The 27,171-nt window shown below is 40.4% G+C and overlaps 1 protein-coding gene across 1 annotated transcript; it reads left to right on the top strand.

The window, feature by feature from the left end:
* Nucleotides 1–6,168: 6,168 nt before the first annotated feature.
* Nucleotides 6,169–14,621, top strand: KRT39 (keratin 39). Its single transcript, XM_017880139.1, has 7 exons — nucleotides 6,169–6,673; nucleotides 8,211–8,293; nucleotides 8,950–9,106; nucleotides 10,170–10,331; nucleotides 10,446–10,571; nucleotides 12,552–12,772; nucleotides 14,178–14,621. Exons 1-7 carry the CDS (start codon nucleotides 6,206–6,208, stop codon nucleotides 14,434–14,436), a joined length of 1,476 nt encoding a protein of 491 aa, XP_017735628.1. The 5' UTR covers nucleotides 6,169–6,205; the 3' UTR covers nucleotides 14,437–14,621.
* The last annotated feature ends 12,550 nt before the right edge of the window (nucleotides 14,622–27,171 follow it).

Here is a 27,171-nt window from a genome sequence, read left to right on the forward strand (position 1 = left end):
AAATATTTAATCTATGTAAATTTAATATTTACAATTCATGGATTCCTCACTGCTGTACAGAGGCAGGCAGATGAGGACTTCTTATCCCTTAGTTACCAGTGTCAGCCTGGCTCCAGTGCCCATTCTTCCTATATTGTGCACAACCCCTTTCTCAGAAAGACATGGCACAAAGCTGTCAAGAGAACTTTCTATCACTTCCAGATTCGATCTTCCAGGACAATGTGGAATTCAGTTTTTACAGCTGAGATTCTCCAAAATGACACTCATGAAAAGAAAAGAAAAGAGAGAAGCATTTCTAGAACAGCTGCCTTCTCAGTTCCCGGGGCAAGGAAGAGACAGCCCAAAGATCTTGAACCAGAAAACAAAGCCTTAGTAAAACCCTGCCTAATTGCAAAGGGGCAAGAGAGGGTAAGACTCCCATGTGCCCAAAAGGAGAGGAGAACCAGATATGCGTGAGCCCTAGAGTCTCTTCCAGAACAGTCTTGAAACACACAGATGAGGAAAGGTAGAGGGAACTCCAACAATAAATGTGCAGTGGAGGGACAGGGCAGGAAGAGCTTGGGGGATGGCAAAGGATGCAGTTGGGCTAGAATGTATAGAGTGGGTCGGGGGTCCTGGCATATGAAGTAAAGTCAGCTGGGTCAAGATTGTGGAGGGTCTTGGTTGCCAGGCAAACAAGAATTTGAGCCTTGCTCTGTCCGTAGGAAGGTTGAACATTTCTGCACCGGCAATGGAGCTGTATGAAGGTTGATAAAGAAGATCTCCGAGGTGGAATATGTAGTAAAGTAATTTACAGGCTAGCCAGATTGACAGAAGTTAACAAATGACTTGGTAGAAAAATAAAGATTGACAAATACCCACTATTCTGTCAAAAGGTTTGATAATGAAAAGAAGGCAGAAGCCACCTTCATGGAAGAAGTGCCTCATGGCTATGGGTCAGACATATTGTAGGATCAGTTAACAGATGTGCTTATAGGGAAAGAAAAAATCATCCAGTAGTAAAGAAGACATGCAAGAGGCAAGAAAAGGGGGAGCATAATGGATGAAATGTGGTCCTGAAAATCAAAAGGGAATCAGCCATGCAACAAAGGAACAACTCTGCATGTGAGACACAAGAGGAACAGAATAAAAATTATTAGAAAGATGTGGAAGCAGAAAAAAGGTCTAAGAAAGTAACGAAGCAGAAACAGTTTTTCAGACAATTTTTGTAATGATTCTAAAAGGGATACATTCAATTTGTGGAATGCATATAAAAACATAAGAAAATAAGATTCATCAGTAACTACAAAATGCAAAGAATTTCACTGCTAACCCCTTGATGTATTTACTTTCAGTCTTTTTAATACATTTTCAGACTAATGGATTATTTCAAACACTGCTATTTTATGGAGTCAAATTTATCGAATTTTTTACGGATTCTTAATTTCAACTCACTGTTACAAAGGACTTCCTCATCTGAATTTGTAAAAGTATTCTCCTGCATTTTCTTTTAGTACATTTATGATTTTCACTTTTCACATTCGAATTTTTGATCCATTTGTAATTTAAGTATATAGATAAAGCAGTGAACATTCATGCAGCTACACAGTTGTATCAAATATTAACTTTTCATGTTAATTTCACTTTATTGAGATATAATTTTCAGACAACAAAATGCATCAATTGAAAGTGTGCATGTCAGGCCGGGCACAGTAGCTCACGCTTGTAATCCCAGCACTTTGGGAGGTCAAGGTGGGAGGATCAGTTGAGGTCAGGAGTTTATGCCAGGCTGGGCAACATAATGAGGCCCCATCTCTAAAAAAATTTTTTTAATTAGCCAGGCATGGTGGCATGTGTCTGTAGTCCCAACTACTTGGGAAACTGAGGTGGGAAGACCACTTGAGCCCAGTAATTCAAGGCTGCAGTGAGCTATGATCATGCTACTAAACTCCAGTCTGGGCAATAAAGTGAGACCCTGTGTCTAAAAATAAAAATAAAAGTAGGCAGCTTCATGGAGTTTGAAAGCACATGAACTTGTGCAATCAACACCCAGATCAAGATACAGAATAGCATTTCAACATGTAGAACATCAACCTTAGAAATTCTTTCTTGCTGCTTTCCAGCCAACACATCTCTCCCACAGAGACAACCACTATTCTTATCTGTAACTATGTCAAAGATGAGTTTTGCTTATTCTTGAAGTTAATGTAAATGTAGTCATACTGTTTGTACTGTTTTGTGCCTGACTTCTTCAGTTCAATATGTTTTTGAGATTTTTCCATGGTGTTGTGAGTACCAGCAGTTTATTCTTTATTGTTGTTGCATACCACTCCATTACATAAACATGTCACAATTTGTTGATCTATTCTCCTGTTTATGAGCAGTTACTTTTATTTTAGTGCTATTAAGAATATAACTGATATAAGCATTCTTGTGCAAATATTGTTGTGAGTATAAACATATACATTCATCTCTCTTGGACATATACCTAACCATGAAACTGCTGGGTCCTTGGGGGAGGTCCTTTGTCAGATAGATAGATAGATAGATAGATAGATAGATAGATAGATAGATAGATAGACAGACAGACATAGATATAGTACATTACTGTATAAATATGTGTTTATTTATTTTTATACTCATATTTATAGAGTCATGCACCACATAATGACATTTCAGTCAACAATGATGGAACACACACGTACAAAAGTTGTCCCAGAAAACTATAAGGTCATATTTTTATTGTACCTTTTCTATGCTTAAATGTCTTTCTAGATAACTAATACTTACCATTGTGTTACAGTTGCCTACTGTATTCAGCACAGTAACATGCTGTGCAGGTTTATAGCCTACAAGCAATAGACTATACCATATAGCCTAAGTGTGTTATAGGCTATACCATCCAAGTTCATCAAGTCCACTGTGATGTTTACACAACAACAAAATCACTAAAGGTGAATTTCACAGAATATATTCCCATTGTTACAAAAGATATGACGTTGTGTATGTATGTGTTCTAATGTATGTGGGCGGGGTGGGGGGTGGGCATATGAAGAGAGAGGGAGAGAATATTTTCACCCAGGCTGTGGCTTACCTTTTCACTTTCTTAGCTATCTATTTGATCAGCAAAAGTTTTCATTTTGATTAAGTCTAATCTATTTATTATAGTGTCCTCCATGAGGTAAAAAGTTTTCACATGGCACAAGGTTATGAATATAATCTTCTGAGCTTTCTTCTAAAAACTTTAGACTTGAAATCTTCACATTAAAGTGTTTAATCCAACCTGAATTAATGTTTATACATAGCGTGAGGTAGGGATCAAGAAGTATTCATTTTTGCTATACAAGTATCCAATCGATTCAGCAACAAGTATTGAACAGTATTGAAAAACAGTATTGAAAAAGCTTTCCTTTTCTCACTGACTTGCTTTGGGATCTTTGTCAGAAATCAATTGATCACATATATGTGAGTCTATTTCTAAACTCTATATTCTTTCTCATTGATCTACTGTCCAACCCTTAAGCCAATATCACACTGTTTTAATTATAGTAGCATTATAGTAACTTGCATGAATTTCATTTCATTGCCACAAGCAATGAGAGTGCTATAGGCAGTGTATCTGTTATCAAACTTTGATTTTTTTTCAGTTTGATAGGTGGAAAACTAAAGTATCTCAGTATTATTTAAATTTACATTTTTCTTTTAATGAGTGACATTGAGCATTTTTTCTTATTTTAAGTGCCTTTTGTATTTTCCTTTTGGTCACTGTCTGGAGTGTAATTGTAATATTGTTTCCCAGTTTGTCACCTTGTCTTCTGGTTTTACAGGTTGTATTTTTCACCCAAGCACAAGTTCAAACACTGTTATTTTATGGAATCAAATCTTACAGTTTTTTATGGCTTCTTAATTTTGAGTCATCATTGGAAAAGTCTTCTGACTCCAAATTTATAAAATAATTATCCTTTGGGGCATATTTATTATTTATTTTTCATATCTGAATCTTTGATCTACTTGTAATTTGTCTCACTGTAAAGAATGAAGTGAGACATTCACTGCCCCACACCAAAGGGAATACAGAATTGCCCCAAAGTACATATAATGGTTTACCTTTTCCCCATGGCTTTTATTTTATATTTTATTTTACTTTGTTAAAAATGAAATCTCACTGTGTTGCCCATACTGAACTTGAACTATTGGGTTCAAGTAATTCTTCTGCCTCAGCCTCCTACAGAATGGGAGAAAATTTTTGCAATCTATCCATCTGAGAAAGGGCTAATATACAGAATCTACAAGGAACTTAAACAGATTTACGAGAAAGAACAACTCCATCAAAAAATGGGCTAAGGATATAAAAAGACACTTCTCAAAAGAAGACATTTATGTGGCCAAGAAACATATGAAAAAAGCTCATCATCACCGGTCATTAGAGAAACGCAAATCAAACCACAATGAGATACCATCTCACACCACTTAGAATGGCGATCATTAAAAAGTCAGCAAACAACAGATGCTAGAGAGGATGTAGAGAAATAGGAACACTTTTACACTGTTGGTGGGAGTGTAAATTAGTTCAACCATTGTAATTAGACAGTGTGGTGATTCCTCAAGGATCTAGAACCATAAATACCCAGCAATCCTATTACTTGGTACATACCCAAAGGATTATAAAAATCATTCTACTATAAGGACATATGCACATGTATGTTTATTGCAGCACTACTTGCAGTAGCAAAGACTTGGAACCAACCCAAATGCCCATCAGCGATAGACTGGATAAAGAAAATGTGGCACATACACACCGTGGAATACTATGTAGCCATAAAAAAGGATTAGTTCATGTCCTTTGCAGGGACATGGATGAAGCTGGAAGCCATCATTCTCAGCAAACTCACACAGGAACAGAAAACCAAACACTGCATATTCTCACTCATGAGTGGGAGTTGAACAATGAGCACACATGGACACGGGGAAGGGAACATCACACCGGGGCCTGTGAGGGGGTGAGAGGCTAGTGGAGGGATAGCATTAGGAGAAAAACCTAATGTAGATGACAGGTTGATGGGTGCAGCAAACCACCATGGCATGTGTATACCTATGTTGCAAACCTGCATGTTCTGCACATGTATCCAAGAACTTAAAGTACAAAAAATCTCATAATTCAAGAAAAAAAAATAGATGAAAAGGGGCCACTAGCTGAGGATGTGGACAGCCTCTAGAAGCTGGAAAAGGCAAGAAAATGATGTTCCCCTAGAGCCTCCATAAAGGACTAAGAACAAGTAACTTTCTTAAGAAAATGCTGAGTAAGTATTCCTCAGAAAGAAAACACACCCCTTTCAATGGATCCTATTTAAATATCCAGTATAAACCAACACTGTGATAAATTTTTATCTAATGTAATGCCACAAGCAAACATTAGCACTAAAAAGGTTACAAAATGTGGACTTTGGAAAACCAAAAGCTAGCCAGTTTCTTTTCCAAGAAATTTATTAGCAATCAAACCCTACCTTTTCCCCATGGCTTTTATTTTATTTCATATTTTATTTATATTTTATTTTATTTTATTACATTTTATGGAAAGCTAAAACATAAATCTAGCAATTATCTTTAAAACAAGTCTTTTAAAACACTGACATTTTAATTCATACTCACATTGTCCTGACACTGAAAATAGGGAAATCATATGGGTGGAACAAACTAAAATATTGACTTCTGATTTCTAAGTTTACCAATAATTATTAGACATTAATAGTTTCCGTTTCCTAGAGAAGAAAGGAAAAGAAGGATGAACTCATTCCTGGTTAAGCTCAGTGCCAAGTGGAGAGGTCAAGAAGAACGTAATGAACTTAATATACTCACACCTGCTTAATAATGGATGCTGTTAGGACAGTTCCTTTTGAAGACATAATTTGAAGCTCTGGGTCCAATAGACAAGTAGTATTTATGATGGGTAATAACTTAGTAACAGCCTAAATGCACATTTTTATGAGACAAATAACTCTTCTTAAGCAAGTAAAAAGCAGACTAATAAGATGTTCCTATGGGATTTGATATAAACCTGAGAAAGGAAAACATCCCACCTGTGTGACACCACGTAGAAGAGAGGCTATATAAGCACTTCAAAGAGGAAAACACCAAGAGTCTTGGAATTCAGACTCCGTGGAGGTGGCTCGAGCTTTTCATCCTGGTGACCACAGTCTTGGAAACCAACTAAAGCCGGATACATACTATGGATACCAAGGGCTGTACAACGACCAATTCTCCTTCAACCCCATGTCAAAACTGCTCTAGGATTACAAATGTTAGTACCATCTCTTCTAACAACCGCTGCCATCCTGGTGGCCTTAAAGTCAAGAACTATCAACCAGCTGGCCACACTCTCAGAACTACCCTGGACCAGGGCTGCCAACCCACTCCTTGCTTTTGTCGTAAGCCCATCTACCTAACAAACAACTTCATCGTGCGTTCCTCTCTGGATGACTGCAGCTGGTATGGTGAAGGCATCAACAGTAATGAGAAGGAGACCATGCAAATCTTGAATGAACGTCTTGCTAACTACCTGGAAAAGGTGCAAATGCTAGAACAAGAGAATGCTGAACTGGAATCTAAAATCCAGGAAGAGAATAACAAAGAGCTCCCTGTTCTATGTCCTGATTACCTGTCTTATTACACTACCATTGAGGAGCTCCAGCAGAAGGTAAGATTCCTAGGAACCTGTTTAATCGTGTTGTGAATTGATGGTTTCCAAGCAACAGTTATTTGCTAAGCTTTAACATTTTTTGTTCAGTCGATGCTGAAACATTTTTTGAAGAATAGAAAAATCCCTTGAGCGAAATTGTCATCTTGAGGCAGCATTCAGAGTCTGCTAGTATTTCTGGCCAGGCACAGTGATGCACACCTGTAATCCTAACACTTTGGGAGGTTGAGGTAGACAGATCACTTGAGCCCAGGAGTTCTAGACCAGCCTCGGCAACATGATGAAACTCCATTTCTACACACACACACACAAATTAGGTGGGCATGGTGGCACATGCCTGTGGTCCCAGCTACTTGGGAGGCTGAGGTGGGAGGATCACTTGAGCCCAAGAGGTCGAGGCTGCTATGAGCTGAGATCCTGCCATTGCACTCCAACCCAGGCAAAAGTGAGACTCTGTCTTTAAAAATCAAAAACAAAAAGAAGAGTCTCATGGTGTTTCCTTTCTCCAGAAATACACTCTACCATTATAACTAGATAACTCAGGACCAAAAGATGTTAACAGCAAGTTGTTGCTATTTTTTAAATAAAAATAGGGAAACAGAGATCAGAGAAAATAAATTTTGTTTTAATGAGTTTCTGAACAGTTTAGTTTTTATCCATTTTGCAACCATCACCACCTTTTTCTCCTTTTATGTTTATGTTATCATCTCCAAATTGATTGGTTTGTTTCTACGCCAAACCTAAGTTTGTTATGCACAGACATATTCTACTACTACACATCTGGATTTATTCAGTTTTATCCATTCAACAGATGTTTAACGAGCAGTAACAATATTGAGCCAAACACTGTTCTAGATTCTGGGAAAATATTGGTGACCTTTAAAAAGTCCCTGCCCTCATGGAGTTGACATTCTAGTGGATCATGGCATTCATATAAATTTAGAATAGATTTTTTTTAATTTGTATTTATTTATTTATTTATTCATTCATTCATTTATTGAGATAGAGTTTCACTCTGTCACCAGGCTGGAGTGCAATGGTGCAATCTCTGCTCACTGCAACCTCCAGCTCCCAGGTTCAAGTGATTCTCCCTCCTCAGCCTCTCGAGTAGCTGGGTCTACAGGAACGCACCACCACACCCAGATAATTTTTGTATTTTTTAGTAGAGATAGAGTTTCACCATGTTACCAGGATGGTCTCGATCTCTTGACCTCATGATCCGCCCACCTCAGCCTCCCAAGTGCTGATATTACAGGGGTGAGCCACTGTGCTCGGCCTGGATTTCATATTTTAACAACAACAACAACAACAAAAATGCTTAAAAGTTTCTAGGTAAGTACTTTTTGCTGATCTTTTAGGAAAATAACAGGAAATCTGACTTTCCAAAGTTTTCCAAGCTTCATGAGCATAGCTATGAAGATTACTTTTAGTCTATTTAGCCTTCCCCTGTTACTTGACACACACATAAGCCCCTTGGTTCTTAAAGAAGGAAATCTTGGTGTTTGCTTCATTTGTGTGTACGATCTCTTAATTCTAGATCTTGTGTACCAAGGCTGAGAATTCCAGACTGGTCTTGCAAATTGACAACACCAAACTGACTGCAGATGACTTGAGAGCCAAGTAAGCCCACCCAACACCGTCATCGATGACAGAGCTCACCCTGAGTCTGACCGAGATGCCCTCAACAAAATTGTCCCCATGTCTACTAACCCTCTTGCCCCAGACCATGTTGGCACAAGCCCAGAAAAGACTTTCAAATTCAATGAATGATTAATAACTGCTCACATGTATATAATACCTATAGTTTCGAACTTGTGAACCCATCTGATTACCTACACAACAGTTCAGTAAAATAGGTAGGGCTAATATATTGTTACCTTCTTTAAGGTGAGAAATCTGTGGCTTAGTGAGGCTAAGTTACTCACCCAAAGGTAAGCATAACTAGCACAAGTCTGAGCCAACACTTGGACCCACGTTTTCTGAGCCCTAATCCAGTGCTTTCTTCACTTACATTGCATTGCCACTAGAGGCAGAGGAAGGACAATACATTCCCATATCTCAAAGGACAGCAATGTAGATCCCCCTAGCAAACTAATTTGGGAATAATAATTAAGTTATGATCTATATCAAATGGTTTCACCTCTAAAGAGAATAAAACTTTTAATAGAAGTACATTAAGTGAGGTGCCCAGAGAAAAATGCAGATGGGAGTTCTGCTTGCCTTGGTTTGCATCATCTCCTTTCAGATGTCTCTGTTTTCCCATCTGGTTTTTTAAGGTATGAAGCTGAGGTGTCTCTACGCCAGCTGGTAGAGGCAGATGCCAATGGCCTCAAGCAGATCCTGAATGTGCTGACCCTGGGCAAGGCCGACCTGGAGGCACAAGTCCAGTCTCTGAAAGAGGAGCTCCTTTGCCTCAAGAACAACCACAAAGAGGTGAGAGAAAGACCAAGAGAGTAATCACAAGCTAAGCCCCTAAAAGTAGCATCAGTTCCTTTGAGTTGCACCTGACAAAGGGTGTCCCCGCTTGTATTAGTTCGTTCTCACACTGCTACAAAGAAATACCTGAGAGTAGGTAATTTACAAAGGAAAGAGGTGTAATTGAGTCACAGTTCCACATAGCTGGGGAGGCCTCAGGAGACTTACAATCTGGCTCAAGGGGAAGCAGGCACATCTCACTTGGCAGCAGGAGAGAGAGAGACCAAAGGGGGAAGAGCCCTTTGTAAAACCATCAGATCTTGTGAGAACTCATTCAGTATCCTGAGAACAGCATGGGGGACACCACCCCATGATCTAATCACCTCCCACTAGGTCCTTCCCTTGACAGGTGGGAACTATGGGAATTACAATTCGAGATGAGATTTGGGTGGGGACACAGAGCCAAACCATATCACTGCTATGTATTACTCTGGTTTAGCCCTGAAAATACCTACTGCTACTAGCACCGGTTCAATGTAGTATTTCAAATCCGCTGGCGGCTCCAACACAGTATCTGGAGCCATAAGGGGAAGAAAGGCCTCCATCATCCCCTCCAGCTTTTCCACAAGAAGGATCCCAATTTTTCTGTCCTTACAGTCTTCCCATGTTTGTAGGCATCCCTACACAGACTTCTGCCACCTCCCATTGGTACAAGTCAATATTGCTGCAAGTCAATATTGGCACAATCCCATATTTGTACCATAGAGACTATAATCTCTCATGATCAATTCCACCTTTATCCTGTTTCACCCATTATCCAGCCCTGGAAATGATCTAAATTTTTTGGAACTCTGGTCTTGCTACTCATTTTTTTAAATTTTGCACATATTTAAACACACAGTCCTATTGAAATAGTCTTAAATCATTTTATAGCATCAATAACACCTGTAAATCGTGTATTCCTTTGTTGTGGGCTATATTTTAGACATAATTAAGCTAAATTGTAGCAATTACAGTGAAACAAGAACACAAGGGGGTCATCTGTTCACCAAGTGACTTCATATTCTTCTTCTTTCCATAGGAAATCAATTCTTTACAGTGTCAGCTTGGGGAGAGACTTCACATTGAAGTGACTGCTGCCCCTTCTGTTGACCTAAACCAGGTTCTACAAGAAATGAGATGTCAATATGAGTCCATCATGGAGACAAACCGCAAAGATGTGGAACAATGGTTCAACACACAGGTGGGGGAAATAGAAAAGTCAAAAAGAATAAGCTGATGCTGCATTTCTAGGGCCCTTTAATCAAAGTCATGTTTTCCTCCCATAATATTCTCAGTCTCTGGCTGTGTGTTTCAGATAGAGGAGCTGAATCAACAAGTGGTGACCAGCTCTCAACAGCAGCAATGCTGCCAAAAGGAGATCATAGAACTGAGACGCACTGTGAACACCCTGGAGGTTGAGCTGCAGGCCCAGCATCGAATGGTACCGAGCAAGCTGACCAAGCCGTGCTCAGCACAGATGGCAACAGTCCCTGACACCTGTGTGTTGCAGTATTTCCCAAACTGTGTCTCTCAGAACAACAGTTCCTCTTTTGTTAAAGGGTCTATGGCTGAAAAAGGACTTTGTGGCCAAATAAGTCTAGGAAATGCTGGACTAAACCAAGGTTAAACAGGGTGCCTTCCTGTGAGCCATTAATATGTTAATATACACCATGAATCTCCAAGAAGGGGATATATGGTATTCAGCATTCCAAAACTTATTTGACTGTGGATCCCCACCCCCCCACTTTTTTTAGAGCATCTCATGGTATTAATGACTCATGAAGTACACTTTGGGAAACACTGGGAGAGCATTTTATTATATGCAAAGCATTTTTACAAGCTATCACGTGAATTTTATAAAGTAATCCTAAAAGGGGGGTGGCATAATTATTAACGCATGTTACAGACGAGGCTCCAAGAGCTAAGGTGATTTTCCCAAGCAAACCCAAGGTAAGTTTCAGCCCACCTATTTTATAAAGAGAGACACTGAGATCCTGAGATGTTGAGAAACTTGTCCAAAGTCACAAAAGAAATAAGAGTCTGAGCCAGAGTTTAGATTCCAAAGCCAGTACCATTCTGTCTCATGATAATGCCTCTCTGAAGTAGAGAATTGCTTACATGCTCTGATGTGAAGCATTTTAGGAAGACCTTGCCCCACACTGGTTTTGTCACCGGTTAGTCATGTGACCTTGGACAACATATTGAACCACTTGAACCTCAGGTTTCTCATCTATAAAAATTGGGATAATCATGCAAATAATAGGCTATTAAAACCTAAAATCCCATCATTATCCATAGACTTACAGAATGATAGAACAGGAATGAAATTTACTCATCAGTTTCAACTTTCATATTTTACATATAAAGGAATTGTTCTGGTGGATAAATTGTATATGGTTAAACATGTCTTGCTTCCTTTTCGATGATACGAACACTCACTGAATGAAGTGCCATGGTAATGGGTTTTGGTTTTTGTTTGTTTGTTTTTTGAGATGGAGTCTCACTCTGTCACCCAGACTGGAGAGCAGTGGCGTGGTCTCAGGTCATTGCAACCTCTACTTCCTGGGTTCAAGCAATTCTCTGCCTCAGCCTCCCGAGTAGCTGGGATTACAGGTGCCCACCACCACACCTAGCTAATATTTTTGTATTTTTAGTAGAGATGGGGTTTCACTATCTTGACCAGGCTGGTCTTGAACTATGGACCTTGTGATCCACCCACCTCAGCCTCCCAAAGTGCTGGGATTATAGGCATGAGCCACCATGCCCAGCCAGTAATGCATTTTTAATGCCTGGGTGTGCAATAAGTTATTTCTTTTTCTCTCCTAAGTAGGAAAGTGTGGCGCGAGATTATTGGGTGGTCAAGAAAGAGAAAGTGAAACAAACACTTAAAAAGAGGCAAAAAAAGAGAAAGAGAGAAAGAGAGAGGAGATAAAGGAAAGCAGATTTTAGCATAGTTGATCATTTGGGTTTTGGATTTATTTGCTTAGGAAACAATAAATAAAGTGCTTAGAGATCTATCAGTAGTGTCACAAAGAAACCATTTATTTTGCCGGGCAAGGTGGCTCACGCCTGCAATCCCAGCACTTCGGGAGGCTGAAGTGGGCAGATCACAGGGTCAGGATATCGAAACCATCCTGGCTAACACGGTGAAACCCCATCTCTACTAAAAATACAAAAAAATTAGCCAGGCATGGTGGTGGGCACCTGTGGTCCCAGGTACTTGGGAGGCTGAGGCAGGAGAATGGCATGAACCCCGGAGGCAGAGCTTGCAGTGAGCCGAGATCTGCACTCCAACCTGGGCAGCAGAGCGAGACTCCATCTCAAAAAAAAAGAAACCATTTTTTTTAAATGATACAGGTCACAGGTGACCTGGGCTTAAAGGAGTCATCATTTTAAACCCTACTATCCTTCTCCTTGCTAGAGAGATTCCCAAGAGTGCATCCTGATGGAGACGGAGGCTCGCTACACAGCCCTGCTGACCCAGATCCAGAGTCTGATCGATAACCTGGAGGCTCAGCTGGCAGAGATCCGGTGTGCCCTGGAAAGACAGAACCAAGAATACGAGATCCTGCTGGACGTCAAGTCCCGGCTGGAGTGTGAGATTACCACATACCGCAGCCTTCTGGAGAGCTTGGATGGCAAGTATGTAAAATAACAACAACTTCTATGACAAAGAAGAGCAAATGAACCATATATGTACTGCCACTGGCAATAGGGGACAAGTGCTTTGTTTGACCTTCTTGCCAGTGATGGGGAGCTTGGACAGAGGCATCCACACACCCTCTCAAGCTGTGCCATGAGGAAGAGTTGCAATTGTAACCTCATCCAAATTTGAGGTGTTGGCTGTTCTGAGGAGCCCATGTGCCAGGTTAATTTATTATAGGTTGCTTACCTTCTTCGAGTTTTAAAAATTACTAGAGAAAAAATGATTTCCCCGTAGATGAATATTCCCAGTGACCATTCCAGATGTTTCCCCACTGAGATGAACGTTTGATTTTCATGAGCTTGTACAAAACAACCCAGGCTCCTTTGGAGGAACATTCTGCTCAGGCTGAAACCCCTAACCCTATCTAGCCACCAGTCCTTGAGGCCAACAGAAGCACGTACACATGTATGTTTTAGCATCTTTTTTAAAAAATAAAAGTTATAATTTTTGTAAACAATAAAAAGCTAACCAACCCATAAGTAAACGTACCTGGAGGATGAGTTCTTCGAAGTAACTCAGTCCAAACTAACACCTGAGAGACTTAGTTACGATTGCAAAGGAGACCTACTTCCCCAAAATAATCAATGAACTCTTCACAGCATTCTTTTAATTGGCATGACCACATTATATGAGCACAATGGTCATCAATGCCATCACCTTTAGGAGCCGTGATCATATACCAAAATACCTTGAATCATCAAAGAAAGATTATGCTTATCAAAAGAGTGTTTACTATGAACTGCTTTTTACTCCAATTCTCTAAAAACTATGTATAGACAGCTAGAAGGCACTTTGAAGCTTCCTGATGACACAGTGAGGACTCTTTCATAGCTGGGGTTAGGCCACCATGATGAGTATGACTAACTCTTCAATGAGAAAAATATCTGGTTAATTTCCATTCCTCAGATAATAATCCCCTCAACTTGTTCCTTATCACTGTTGATCCTGTGGGTTTAGCTTCCATTATATCCATTCTGCAGATGAACAACTAAAGCCTGAGAGAGTTAAATGACTTAGCTGAGGTCACCAGCTGGTAAAGGACAGAGCTGTTCTCTGCCCCAGTCTTTGACTGCTAGTGCGGTATTCTTTCCACAATGCAATGGTATTGACTAATGGAAACTTACATAATCGAATACTTCTAAACCCAGGATGCTGATTTCCAATGGATTTGATCTGATTCTTTTTCTTCCACTAACTACAGTACGAAATGAATGAATAAGCATTTGGAAGTATGTACTTGTCTTGAGCAACAAGTGTTAAAAAAAATTAGCCACGACCATTTTTCTCCATGACCATCATCGCCTTCCCTCGATCACAGCTAAAATTCTGTTTTTTCTTTAGGCGTCCCTGTTACCCGTGTGCCACCAAATGTGAGCCTTCCCCTTGGACATCTTATAAATCCGGAGCCATGGAATGCACGGCCCCAGCTTGCACATCCTCAGCCCCCTGTGGTTTAAAGGAGCACTGCAGTGCCTGTGGACCCCTGTCCCGGATACTGGTTAAAATTTGCACCATCACCAAGGAGATTAAGGATGGGAAGGTCATTTCTTCTTACGAGCATGTGCAGCCTTGTTTCATCATCAGACCTGCCAAAGTCTAACATCCCAAGGTGATGAAAATGGCCCACATTTATGAAAGAGAGGCCAATACATGCTCCTGCCAGAGAGGTTTAAGAAAACTCCCCAGTCCCTTAAGGTACTTAGTTTCTTACTACTACAGCGGGTCCCCATTGCTAGGTAGAATTATCTTTTATTCTGCTCCTTCCCTAACTCACCACTGCTAACATGATAATAAATTACATTTCTCTGGAAGGACATTTTGCATTTATCTGAGGGCTGGGAACTGAAAGCATCCAGGAAGATGGCCTACATTGCTTGACTTCACAGGTGATTGATGGGCAGGCCTCTCTCTTGTTTACTCAGGCCTTGTTTACTGACATTCCTCCTTAGAGCCAGTCAGACAAGTTTAGAGTTGTTTTTGGCCACCAGCACCTGAAGGTGAAAAGTTACAACCTTCCCTTCTAAATTTCTTTCGATACAGAAAGAAACATACATGGGAACAGTATAAATAGGGGAAAAGATCTTTAATATTTAATTCCCTTGTGTAGATAGTCACGAGTATGGATCCTATTAAACTCTGCTGTCTTAATTATGATTTATCTATACTAACATACTTGACCTTTCCAAAGATATTTTTTAAATGTCCATGGTCTCCGAAACTTTGTGACCTATTAGGCTCTCCAAATATTTTATTTGAGAGTCGGATAAGTTGTGGGGAGTGAATCTAGAACACTTTGAAGAAATAGCATGGGTCTTTTCATTAAACATTTGCTATTTCTCTTTCTATTCTTTAGGGAATGGGAGTTTGTTCTGATTGTTTGACAAGGAACATTTAGCTGGAACTCTCAAGAAATAACCCTTCTTCCCCTCCCTGTGAAGAGTGACAAAGAAAAACATAGCTTAGATTCCTGCTTCAATCTATCCGTCAGAGTAAATGGAAATAATATCCACACATTTTGCAGAAAAGCAATAGTGAAAAGTTGCTGTTTGTAAGCGCAAGGCAGTCCCAATGTGAGAAGGCATCAGTTATATACCAGCCATCATCACAGCTTCTGGCAGGATAGTCACAGAATATGTAAGTCATTCCCAACAACAATCATGGACATTGCCAGAGGTTTTAAGAAATAATTCAAAATCAAACACAGATGGAAAGTCAAAAGGCCCGAAGTCCTACACCTGCATTTCCCAGCTGTGACCTTGGGGAAAACATTTAGACTTCATCAAATTTAATTTCTGTGTTTGTTAAATGAGGATCATGCCTACTTCACAGGGTTGTTGTGAAGAGCAAATAAAATTGTTTCTGTGACACTTCTCTGAATGCTGAAAAGCACCACCCAATGTGATTTTTATGTAAGTTTTGCTTTTAGCTACAGCCCTAGACCTATTTTTGTAATTATCTCATTTTAAAATTCTTTCTTCATGAATTTAGTTATCCAGTCATGATTCTGGAGTTTTAATAGTGTTTAACTTTTGGGAGAAAAAAAAACCATGATTTCCTGTGATCAGGCCCACAATTCTTCTCAATAAAGCATTTTTCAGTTCTTAGGGTATGTATCACATATCAGTGAGTCAATGCCTGATGCCCACATCAAAGACACATGCATTGTGTAACTTACTATTCAATGATTTACTTCCTCCAGACAAGTAGCAACTTACACTAGGCAAGTGGAATGCAGAACTCCCAGAATGACCTCTTTTTAATCAATAAGTTCTCTCTCATCTGAGTGGGCAGAGTAACTCCGGTCAGCGGTTAACTGTGTATTATCTCAGGCTGCAGGATGAAAATGTGGAAAGAGCATGGAACTGGAATTCAGAAACCTTGGGACGGAGTCTCAATCCAGCCTGTGCATGTATGACCTCGAGTAAATAGGGTATAACAATATAAGCCCTGCCTACCACACAGCTGTAAGGATAAAATGGAACAATGATGGTGAAAGGGTCTTGTAAACTATAAGGTGCTTTGCAGAAGGACATTCCTATTCCCTACATTGAAAACTAGACACATGTCATTTCCATCAACACCTTCTTCCTTTCTTTCTGGTTCAGTGCTGGGCCCAGGTGGACCTTGATATTTATCATCCACACTAAAATCTGCTCCGAGCTACAAAATTAGGGTTGAGGAATCTCACTGGACTCAAGCTAACCTTGAGCTGGTGCAGCGGTGCCATTTTCAGTTTATCCTAGAAGTAGGATGCCTTCCTCCTATGGAGTGCAAAATATCCCCCATGCCATTCACGGTTTAAAAAAATACATGATTGTAAGTTGCACAGTAAAGAGGGGAGTTAGCCACTTAAAGGCTTGTAGCTTTTTTTTTTTTTTAAGTATCTTCTTCATATAAAAGAATGTAAAACCACTTGCTGGTTGTACGCATGTGGTCAAACCTTTTAAAGGAAATAAGAAGTCTGGATTTTTACTGGGAGGCTAAATAAGTATCCTACACAGCCACAGGAGGAAATTTAAGGTTTTATGACAGTTCAGCATAAGTCAGCAGCTGGAGCAGAAAAGGGGCTCATGGGGAGGGAAACTGTAATTTTAGCACAATTCGAAAGACAACCACGAATCAGGAAACACAGCATGGTCTCCAGAGCCTGAGGTCAAATCCTATATCTCTGCTTCTCACTCTGAGGGTCTATACTTCTATTCCTTAAAAAGGGAGATATTTTAGATATATTTTTTCTGGATTCTTTTCCTTTCTTCTTGTTGACTCCACTTCATGTCATAGCTAGTTTAAACTCTTCCAAAATACAGAAGTAACCATGCTGCCCCCTTTCTCTTTGCTTCTCACCCCTTAACTGTCCCCCATCACCTGCCCCCAGCACACAACCCACACCCTCTGCATCCTTACTTCCCAGAGCCAGTTCCAGCAACTGCTGCTCAGAAGAGACTGCCCAGAAACTTCTTCTCCAGAGTTCAGTTAGTGGTAACCCCTTATCTGACTTCCCAGCAAGATTTCTCCAGTGTGACCCAGAAGCTGCCTGCAATCAATCCTGCATTAATAGGGGAGTCTGTATCATTCAGATTCCTGGGCCTTACCCCAGACCTCCTGCATCTGCATCTCCAGGTGTGGAACCTGGGAATCCAAATTTTCACAAAAGTCTCAGCTCAGGTGTGTGCACTGGATTAAAAGCCACTGCTTTATCACTGACAGGGGACTTCCGGCTTAAAGATCTGAATCACTTGATGACTTATTTGAGGCTTTTAGATTCAGGCATAGCTTGATAGACAACCACACATGCAGATTCCCCCTCTTCATGTCTATTTGCCTGTTTATAAAATGGAGTTAATCAATAATGACCAATAATTTAATAAATATCATCAACTCATTTAATCCTCACAACCCCATCATGAAGTAGGTATTATTAATAGCCCCATTTCACAGATGAGGAAACCGCTGGGCAGAAAATTTAACTGACTCATCCATGCTGCACAATAATGAGATTGAATTATAAGCACTTTTATTTCCTTAGGAAGGTCAAATAGCACTTAATACAAGAACAGAAATAATCTGCAGTAGCAACAGCTTGCTTTTCAACTCTTCAAAGCACCCTTCTCCAGCTTGCTCATCACAGCTTCCAGTGAGAAATCATCCAAGTCGTCTTTTTTTTATATACATACTTTAAGTTCTAGGGTACATGTGCAAAACGTGCAGGTTTGTTACATATGTATACATGTGCCATGTTGGTGTGCTGCACCCGTTAACTCGTCATTTACATTAGGTATATCTCCTAATGCTATCCCTCCCCGCTCCCCCCACCCCACGACAGGCCCCGATGTGTGATGTTCCCCTTCCTGTGTCCAAGTGTTCTCATTGCTCAATTCCCACCTATGAGTGAGAACATGCGAAAGGATGAGTTCACGTCCTTTGTAGGGACATGGATGCATCCAAGAAGTCTTTACCCCTCATCCAGAAATGCACAGAATACGTGGATTTTTGAATGGGGAAGGTATTGGATGGCAGCTAATAGCCTTTTTAACGTCAGAGATGGAGAATCTGGGGCACAGAGAGAACAGTAACTGGTCCAGTCCATGGTACGTGGTGAACAAGAGGACCAGTTCTCTTCCTTCTGCTCCTTGGTCTCCCCGTTCCCAGGCACATCTGTAGTGGACTGGTCCAGACTGAGGCCTAATGCAAAGAACACTGGACCACAAGACAGCGGCCTCAGGCTCTAACTCTCAGAAGTACCATTTGGCTTCTCTGTGCTTAGACTCTGGGCACTCACCATGGACTCTTCAAAGCTTATGTCCTTAGTTTCTCTTACAAGCTCTGACATTACTTATCATGTCTAGCTTTCTACTTCTGTAAATAAGAACTGACACCAAAAAAAAGTCTTCCAACCTGCCCCTACCCCACCTTGCCAGTGTCTTTTAAAGGCAATTAGATGATATCAGTGAGATCTTCATGTTCTTTAGAAGATAATGACTCTATGTTGCTATTAATTCCCATAATTTCCATTTTTTCAAACAATGAAGGAAAGTATCTTACTCTAGACAGAAACGGACCCCTCACCTGAGTGAGTTTATCCTATTTCTGTCCATTTTGATTTAAAATTAAAGTTCCTATAATGAAAACCCATTTTAAAAGCAAACATCCACTTTAAATGAGAGAAGGGGGGAAAGATTAAAATTCAAGAGAAAAGGCAAGTGTCCCCAAAGAGAAGAGAATAGGTCCATGTTAGGTTAGGAAGAATTTCTAGGCTGAGGCAATCAGCATCCATGACACAGCCTTGGGTTAGTCTCAGGGCAAGCAAACCTTAAATACATTGTTTCAACACTGTGATCAAATGTCTTTTATAGGAAATGAATCCTCTGGGTATTGGGCTGGCTAGAAATATCTGGTCAGTGTGTTCATGCATGATTCACAAGCTTCATGGGAACAACCCACGCACCCAGTTCAAATGGGAACAACCCTGTTTGGCAGCATTGAAAGGTTTGCTGTAATTATCCTTTCAGGTTGAGCATCATACTTGGAGAGCTTTCCTAGGTGATGCTTTTAAGCCACAGGCTACCACTTACCTGCACATGGGGAAAATATGTATATCAATGTTTCTAAACATCTTAAGAAGGCATCCCAATAGCAAAATTTCTGAATATGTTTTCTTGATCCTCTCTCTCTCTCTCTCCTCCCCCGACCCCTTTCCTTTCTCTCTGTCTGGAACAATACAACCGTCAAGGCGGACATACTAGTCGTACCTGGATAAAACATCTCAGACAGTAAGTTCTCTTACTCTTTTTAGGAGGACAGCAGGTTTGGGACTCCCTTCTCTTTTTCTTGCTCCAAAACAAAAAAAAAGTTTCCGATATTACAGCTTGTTATGGAGGGTCACTGAGCCAGCTAGTGCTCGAGAGTTACCTGGAAAGGGTTGTATCCACCCATTTGGTATCTGTGGCCCTTAAAGAGACTGCCTAACTCTGCTGACCCAGAAGACTTAGAGAGGGACCACACTTTGGGCTGAATATCTCTAAACCTGGGTAGTTGGTCATAAAGAACTACCCATCAACTGTATGTAAGGGTAAAAAGGTCTTTCTGCACTTCTGTGGAGGATAAATGTCTGTCAGCTCATTGTTCATTGACTGGAAAAAAAAAAAAAAACTGTGTTCTCTTCCTTCACTGCCACTTTCTAAGAAACACCCCCCTCCCCATTCCCAGCAGAGACTCTGGTTGCAGGGACAAGTCTCCCAGTGGAAGGTAAATAAAGTTACCACCCGTGTAAGAGCACTCTGTAAGTTCAGCGGGGAAAGGAGACTAGGATGAAAACTCAGAACAAGCACCCCTTTAAAGGGATTAGAAAAACCTAGAAGAGAATTTTGGCCACCTTTGTTTAAAAAGCAGAATCATGTACTGATTAAGAACACATACTTGAATCTAGACCAGCTGGGTCTCTGATTCCCAGCCCTGCCATGTACCATGAGATCTTGAGCAAGTTACTTAACCTCTCTATTTCCTCATCTTTAAAATGGGGCTATTAATAGCATCTACTTCATAGGGCAGAGATGACATCATTAATTAATGCATGCAAAGCTCCTAGAGCATGCCTGGCACCCAGTAACCTTGTTAGTAGGATTGCATTATACTGCTTCATGAGCTTACTTCAGTTGGCAAACTAATCACACGAGAGCTAATGAAGTATTTCACTTGAGCCAAATGACAGTGGCATAGTCATGCAAGGCCATTCTGATAACTAATGAAAGTGCTAGATTAAGGATAGAACCTTTCTTTTTAAAGAAAGCTGAATCACACCTAACCCAAAGTAAAATCCACATACAGGTCCAACTCTTCTGTTTTCCAGAATGTTAGAGAGCTCAACTGTAAAGGACCTCTCCATCACGTTATCAACCTTCACAAGCTTTGCAGCCAGTAGGAAGAAGATAGCCCAGGAGGAGGAGGAAGAGTCTGAAGTCATCCCTGTACCAGGATCATGTTTGTGGACAACTGAAATGACAGGGCAATTCAGAGAGGACTGATGGCCCTACTCCTAGTACAATATCTGTTACCCTTGTCCCTTGTGGCCCCGATGTTTCCTGGAGTCAGGTTTTGGTGTCAATGGAGAAAACAGCTGGAAGGCTTCTCCACCGCCAACACATAATGAAAGTAATCACAGATGCACAGAAGCCACAGTGTCTCCTAGGGCCAAAAGGTAGAAAGAGCAATGCTTCTTTTATTCAATTAAAAACTGATTAAATATATGCCTCTAGACATTGTGCTATACACTTTACATGAATTATATCACTTGGGTCTCACAATGGCCCTATCATACTACGGTTATTACCACATTAAACAAGTGAACCAAGGCTTACAGAAGTTAAGTAATTTGCTCAGTGTCACAGCTAGTAAATGTTACATTCAAAATCTGAAAAAACCATATCCTCTTTATTCCAAATGCCCAATCAATGAAATGATTACTCAAGTTTGACAATGTCATACATGTAGCCTAATCAAAGCTATAAAGAATTAAAGAAATAGTGCTGGTCTTGGAGGTCTAAAGAAGGTGAGCCGTATCCCTGGTGGTTCAAGTGGTTAAGCAAATGTTTTAAAAAGAGAAAGTGAGCCCTAAAAACACAACTCAACAGTGTCCAGCCCAATCCAGGAAGGAGCAATGTTGAACTCATGAACACCATCACGTGAGCATGTGTGGACTTGAGGCAGTTCTTCAATCTCATTCCTCAAGACCTCACATCCCTCTTCTAGTTCCATTTTTGACAAAAGCCTTCATATTACAGTTTGGTTTCTCTAATTCTTAGATACAACAAAGAAGGTGCATTGATTCACAGTTGGGAACTCTGTGGTTGCAAAATGGATCATCTCTCAGTGTTAAATTAGTAAGTTTGCATTCTGTCTCTTTCATCTGGCACTTAAAAGTCAGGTTACTGTGAGTCGGCTCGTGAGAATCCCTTTGGTTCTGGTGCACTAATAACCCACCAGCCTAAGAACAGACATAGACCACTGTGACTTCACAAAAAAGTATCAGCTTGTGAAGTTCTGCTTTGGAGACCAGATGACCTAACTCAACAGCATCTTCATCTCTTCTCATTCTAACCACAACAATTAGGTTGCTGGGTTTGTGTGAAGTTTATTGCTAGAAGATTGGCACAGTAGAGCTCTGCTCTACTAGATATAAAGCCAAGAGGTCTTGAATGGAGAAGCACCGGGAAAGTGTAGGTCTCATTTCTAACTCAGTTCATATTCATGGCAAGCATAGGCTCAAAACAATGAATGCCAGATATTCATGTTTCCAACAATTTGTGGCTTCATCAGCAATTGTGCGCTGCCAAAGCTGTAGAGGATTTCCTGGTTTTGACCCATCCCAAGAGTAACAGGACACAAGGCTGATAGGATGAACTACCCAAAGTCCACCCCCAGGATTCCATTTTTTTTTTTTTTTTTTTTTTTTGAGATGGAGTTTTGCTCGTGTTGCCCAGGCTGGAGTGCAATGGCACGATGTCGGCTCACCACAACCTCCACCTCCCAGGTTCAAGCAATTCTCCTGCCTCAGCTTTCCGAGTAACTGGGATTACAGGCATACACCACCAAGCTCGGACAATTTTTGTATTTTTTTTTTAGTAGAGACAGGGTTTCTCCATGTTGGTCAGGCTGGTCTCAAACTCCTGNTTTTTGAGATGGAGTTTTGCTCGTGTTGCCCAGGCTGGAGTGCAATGGCACGATGTCGGCTCACCACAACCTCCACCTCCCAGGTTCAAGCAATTCTCCTGCCTCAGCTTTCCGAGTAACTGGGATTACAGGCATACACCACCAAGCTCGGACAATTTTTGTATTTTTTTTTTAGTAGAGACAGGGTTTCTCCATGTTGGTCAGGCTGGTCTCAAACTCCTGACCTCAGGTGATCCACCAGCCTTGGCCTCCCAAAGTGCTGGGATTACAGGTGTGAGCCACCGTGCCCTCCCCCGCCACCCCACAGGGTTCCTTTTAATAAAGGCTACAAATTGTAATTAGGGGGATAGTAATCAGAAATGAAATCAAATGTGTTGGGAGAGAAACAGAAGATGCTATATTGGTGTATTCAGGAGAGGCACTGGGAGAAATAGACAAAATAAGACAGAGGAAGGAGGAAAATGGGTATGCTTTTGTGGCTGCAGAATAAGAAGAACCAAGAAGTCATTTGGAACTCACTTAGATAGAATAGAATGTACAGTGGGACTAAGATTGCAGGGACTGTGTCCAGCGTCCCAGTTACAGCACCATCTCTTTGTAGTAACAACACAAAGACTATGTAGTAAATAATAATTAGGGATGAAAGATGAGCTGTGGACAAAGGGTGAAATTAGGTGGGAAATAGGCTTTGATTGTAAATAAAAGACACATATTCACATTTGCCCTAATAATGGTTCCCACGTGCCCTGGATCTTCAGGAACAGCCTTCCTTTTATGTAATTTTGTACTTCTCCATAAAAATTATTTGTAAAATGTTTAATTAAATGTGATTTAAATTCTATAATTTTCTGTGGTATATCATATATATTAATTTGCAAATTTAAAATCCACCTATAATTTGCCTTTTAGGGTTTATGAAATATAGTAACTATAACTGTCTTTGCTGTTATGCTAATAATTAAAGATCTAGACCAAGTATGTGTATGGAAAATATGTTTTATAAATGACATGGAAAAGAGATTCTATTCACCTTGATTTAATCTTTGCGGGAGATTGGTCAGAGTGGCGGGAGAAACTATAGGGAAAGGATGCAAACCTTCTGAAAGTTCAGAAGGCTCTGCATAGCTTCAGGGGAGAATAAGTTCAAGGAAGCTGTTCTCTGATCCTGAGGCAGAGGGCAAGGAGTAGGTAAAAGGAAGTATAGGGGAATTTATCATAAACAGGCTTGTTTACTTGGGTTGTCCAGAAACTGACCTTTGATAATCTGTGCATGTGACTGCTCCCTGAAAAGGGGAACAATAATGTTACTTACTTGCAGATTGTGTTTGCTCCAGGCTTTCAGCATTATGTCTGTACTGAATAAAAGCAAGCAGCTTCAGCTGTTCACAGCTGCTCTCTTCTTTGGCCCTAAGTGCCAGCAGACCCCTAGCTGCTCTTACACTGCATGCCTGTGTCTCAGTACTTCTTTCATTCAGTGCTCAGCCAGGGTCTGCAGGATAGACCTGGCAAATCTTCAGCAAAAATCTATGACCAGAGTTCCTATTGGATGTTTCCCCCACAAACACACACGCACTACGATGTTCTACTGCCACTGTAACAAAGTAACATGCATTTCATGGCTCAAAATAGCAAAATAACACAAATTTACTATCTTACTATTCTCTATTTCAGAAGTCTGACTTGGGACTCAATGTACTAAAATCCAAGTGTTGGAGGTCCTGTGGAGGGGGATTTGTTTTCTTGCCAAACTTTTCCAGCTTTCAGAGGCTGCCCACATTCCTGGGCTTGTCCACCATTTCCATCTTCACCATCAGCAATCTCGTCACCCTTAACTGCCTTCATCACATCTCCTTCGCCAACACTGACTGAATCTTCTACTTCCCTTCTTCCACTTTTTTTTTTTTTTTTTTGAGACGGAGTCTCGCTCTGTCACCCAGGCTGGAGTGTAGTGGTGTGATCTTGGCTCACTGCAACCTCCACTTCCCAGGTTCATGCCGTTCTCTGGCCTCAGCCTCCGGAGTAGCTGGGATTACAGGCATGCAGGCGTGTGCCACCATGCCCAGCTAATTTTTGTGGGTTTGTTTGTTTGTTTAGTAGAGGTGGGTTTCACCATGTTGGTCAGGCTAGTCTCGAACCCTTGACCTCGTGATCCACCTGACTCGGCCTCCTAAAGCACTGGGATTACAGACGTGAGCCACCATGCCCAGCTTCTCTTACACTTTTAAAGACATTATGGTTATCTTGGGTCCACTTGAATAATTCAGGATACTCTCCCAATTTTAAGGCCAGTTGATTAGCAACCTTAATTCTATTTGTGACCTTAATTACTTTTTTGCCAAGTAACATCGGCTATTCACAGGCTCTGGGTATTAGAACCTGGGCATCTTTAGGAGACCATTATTCTGCCTTCTACACCAAAGGAAACAGAGAGAGGGAGGGGGAAAGAGACAGTCCATGTATTATCTCTCTAAAACCCCAAAACCAAAACTAGAGTAAGCAATAAAGTCACGAGTGTTTAAATTCACCAACCAATCAAGCTTCCTGTTGTACTTCAACCCTCAGGGAACGCTCTGACATAAGGAGAGTGTATGTTTAAGGCTATATCTTAACTAATAATTTGAAGATGTAAACATACTCCTTAACCTTGCGGGGTCATCTTTTTATAGCAATAATAATATCAATTAACATTTACTGAGTGCTTCCAATGTACCGAAGTGTTAAGTGTTCTCTAAGTGCATTTGCTATACAACTACCCATTTTGCAGATGAAGAAAGTGAGGCATGAGAGGTTCATAGCCAGAGTCACACAGATAGTTAGTGCCACAGCCAGGATTCACACCCAGGACCATGGGACTCCAAATCCTGCACTTTTAACCGTCATGAAAAACTGTCTCTTCCTCTTTTTTTTTTTTTTTAACCAATATACACTTTGCAATAATTTATCCCCTAATTGACAGAGATAGAAGGAAAAGACCAGAGTGGGACCTAACCATAGGCATTTGGAAATGGCTTTTACCTGTATTTGGAATCTCAAGCCTTCCTAGGGAAGAACTATGAGTTCACTGCTCTACTCTACCTTAAACCCCAGTTATTATAACATCATGCGAACATTCCATGTGTTACATTGTTACTCATAGTTCACTGCTAGGGTGGAAAGAGTTATACCCTAAAATATAAATAACTTTAAACAGGTAACACGATAACAGTAAGAATAAAATATAGCAAAACAAAAAATTAGGGACTATGTTTAGGATATAATTTATACAGAAAAGTGAGATTTTAAAAGCCACAAAGCATATTAAAATAAATTCTGTAAGTTTAGAACACTCTATAAAAATATATATGACTTCTCAGCAAACGTATCCAAAACCAGAACATAGATATAGGCTTATTTCACCTAGCTAAAATAGAGTATTCTAACACACACACACACACACACAAACACACACACAGACACATTTTCATAATAGTACCACTTTTTAATGTATAATGCATGGGTTATCTGCTTTCATTTCCACAATAACCCCATCAATCAGGGTTGAGTATTAATCTCAGTTCACAGCTGTGGAAATTAAAGACTGAAGAATTGGGTAGCAATGGCAGAATTGGGATGTGAACTTAAAACTGGTAACCAGAGTATTCATCAGCATAAATCTAGACTGACCTTTACATGGACTAAGTTTATAAAATGTAAACTCCTGAAGTTCCTGTTTCTCCTTAAGTTCATCTGGAGACAGAACTATAGCTTTTAGGCTAGACTTTTTCATCTAGCCCTTGTGACTTCCTGACAACTTCATTGGTCTCCCCTCTCTCCAGACTTGTGGGATCCTGACTGCAGGGTGGAATAGGGGTGTTTTTTAATCATTCTCCTCCCCTGCCCTCATCTGTGCACAGCACTCTACAGATTACAAAGTTTGTATATGTACACTACAGACCTATTACATAGCTTCTGTATGTATATTACATACAGATTACATGTATCGTGTATACATTGCTTGCAAATTACATAGTTCAAGTATGTTTGTTACATACCAATTATGTGGCTCATGTATGTAAAGTACATACCTATTACGTAGCTAATGTATATATACTACATATAGATTACAAAGTTTATGAATGTACATTAACTCACTTGCCCCCCACAACAACCCTGCAAACTACAAGGAAAATCATTTTCATGTTAAGAACCTTGAGAGCAGCGGGTTAATGTTGCTAGGTGGGTGGGTTAACAGCAGAGCATGGACTTTAAACCCCCAGCCCAAAATCCTTCCCACTAGTCCAAACTGCAACCAAGATGCAGAAAAGGTCACCATCAAGAAGATCTTCAAAACTTAAAAAAAAAAAAAAAAAGTTTTAGTTAGAATAATAGAGCTTTGAAAAGCAAACATTTCAAACCAAAAGAAAGGAGAGAAGGGGAAAGAAAACCCTGTGTCACAAACTAAAAATCAAGTCATGATTAGCAATCTACGAGTAGTAAAACAGGTAATGAGAACAGCATTCACGCAGATAGAAGGAGAAACCTAGAAGTAAATGTGAGAAGACACTGTACACGAGGGTAAAGTCTCTGTAAGCACACGAGTGAAATACGAACCTATGCAGGGACTGGGCTCTAACTCACTGCACAACCTTAGGCAAGTCTTCCTCCTGTCACTGCCTTAGTTCTTAATCCA

Source organism: Rhinopithecus bieti, unplaced genomic scaffold (assembly GCF_001698545.2).
Source record: "Rhinopithecus bieti isolate Rb0 unplaced genomic scaffold, ASM169854v2 scaffold_11744, whole genome shotgun sequence".
NCBI lineage: Eukaryota > Metazoa > Chordata > Mammalia > Primates > Cercopithecidae > Rhinopithecus > Rhinopithecus bieti.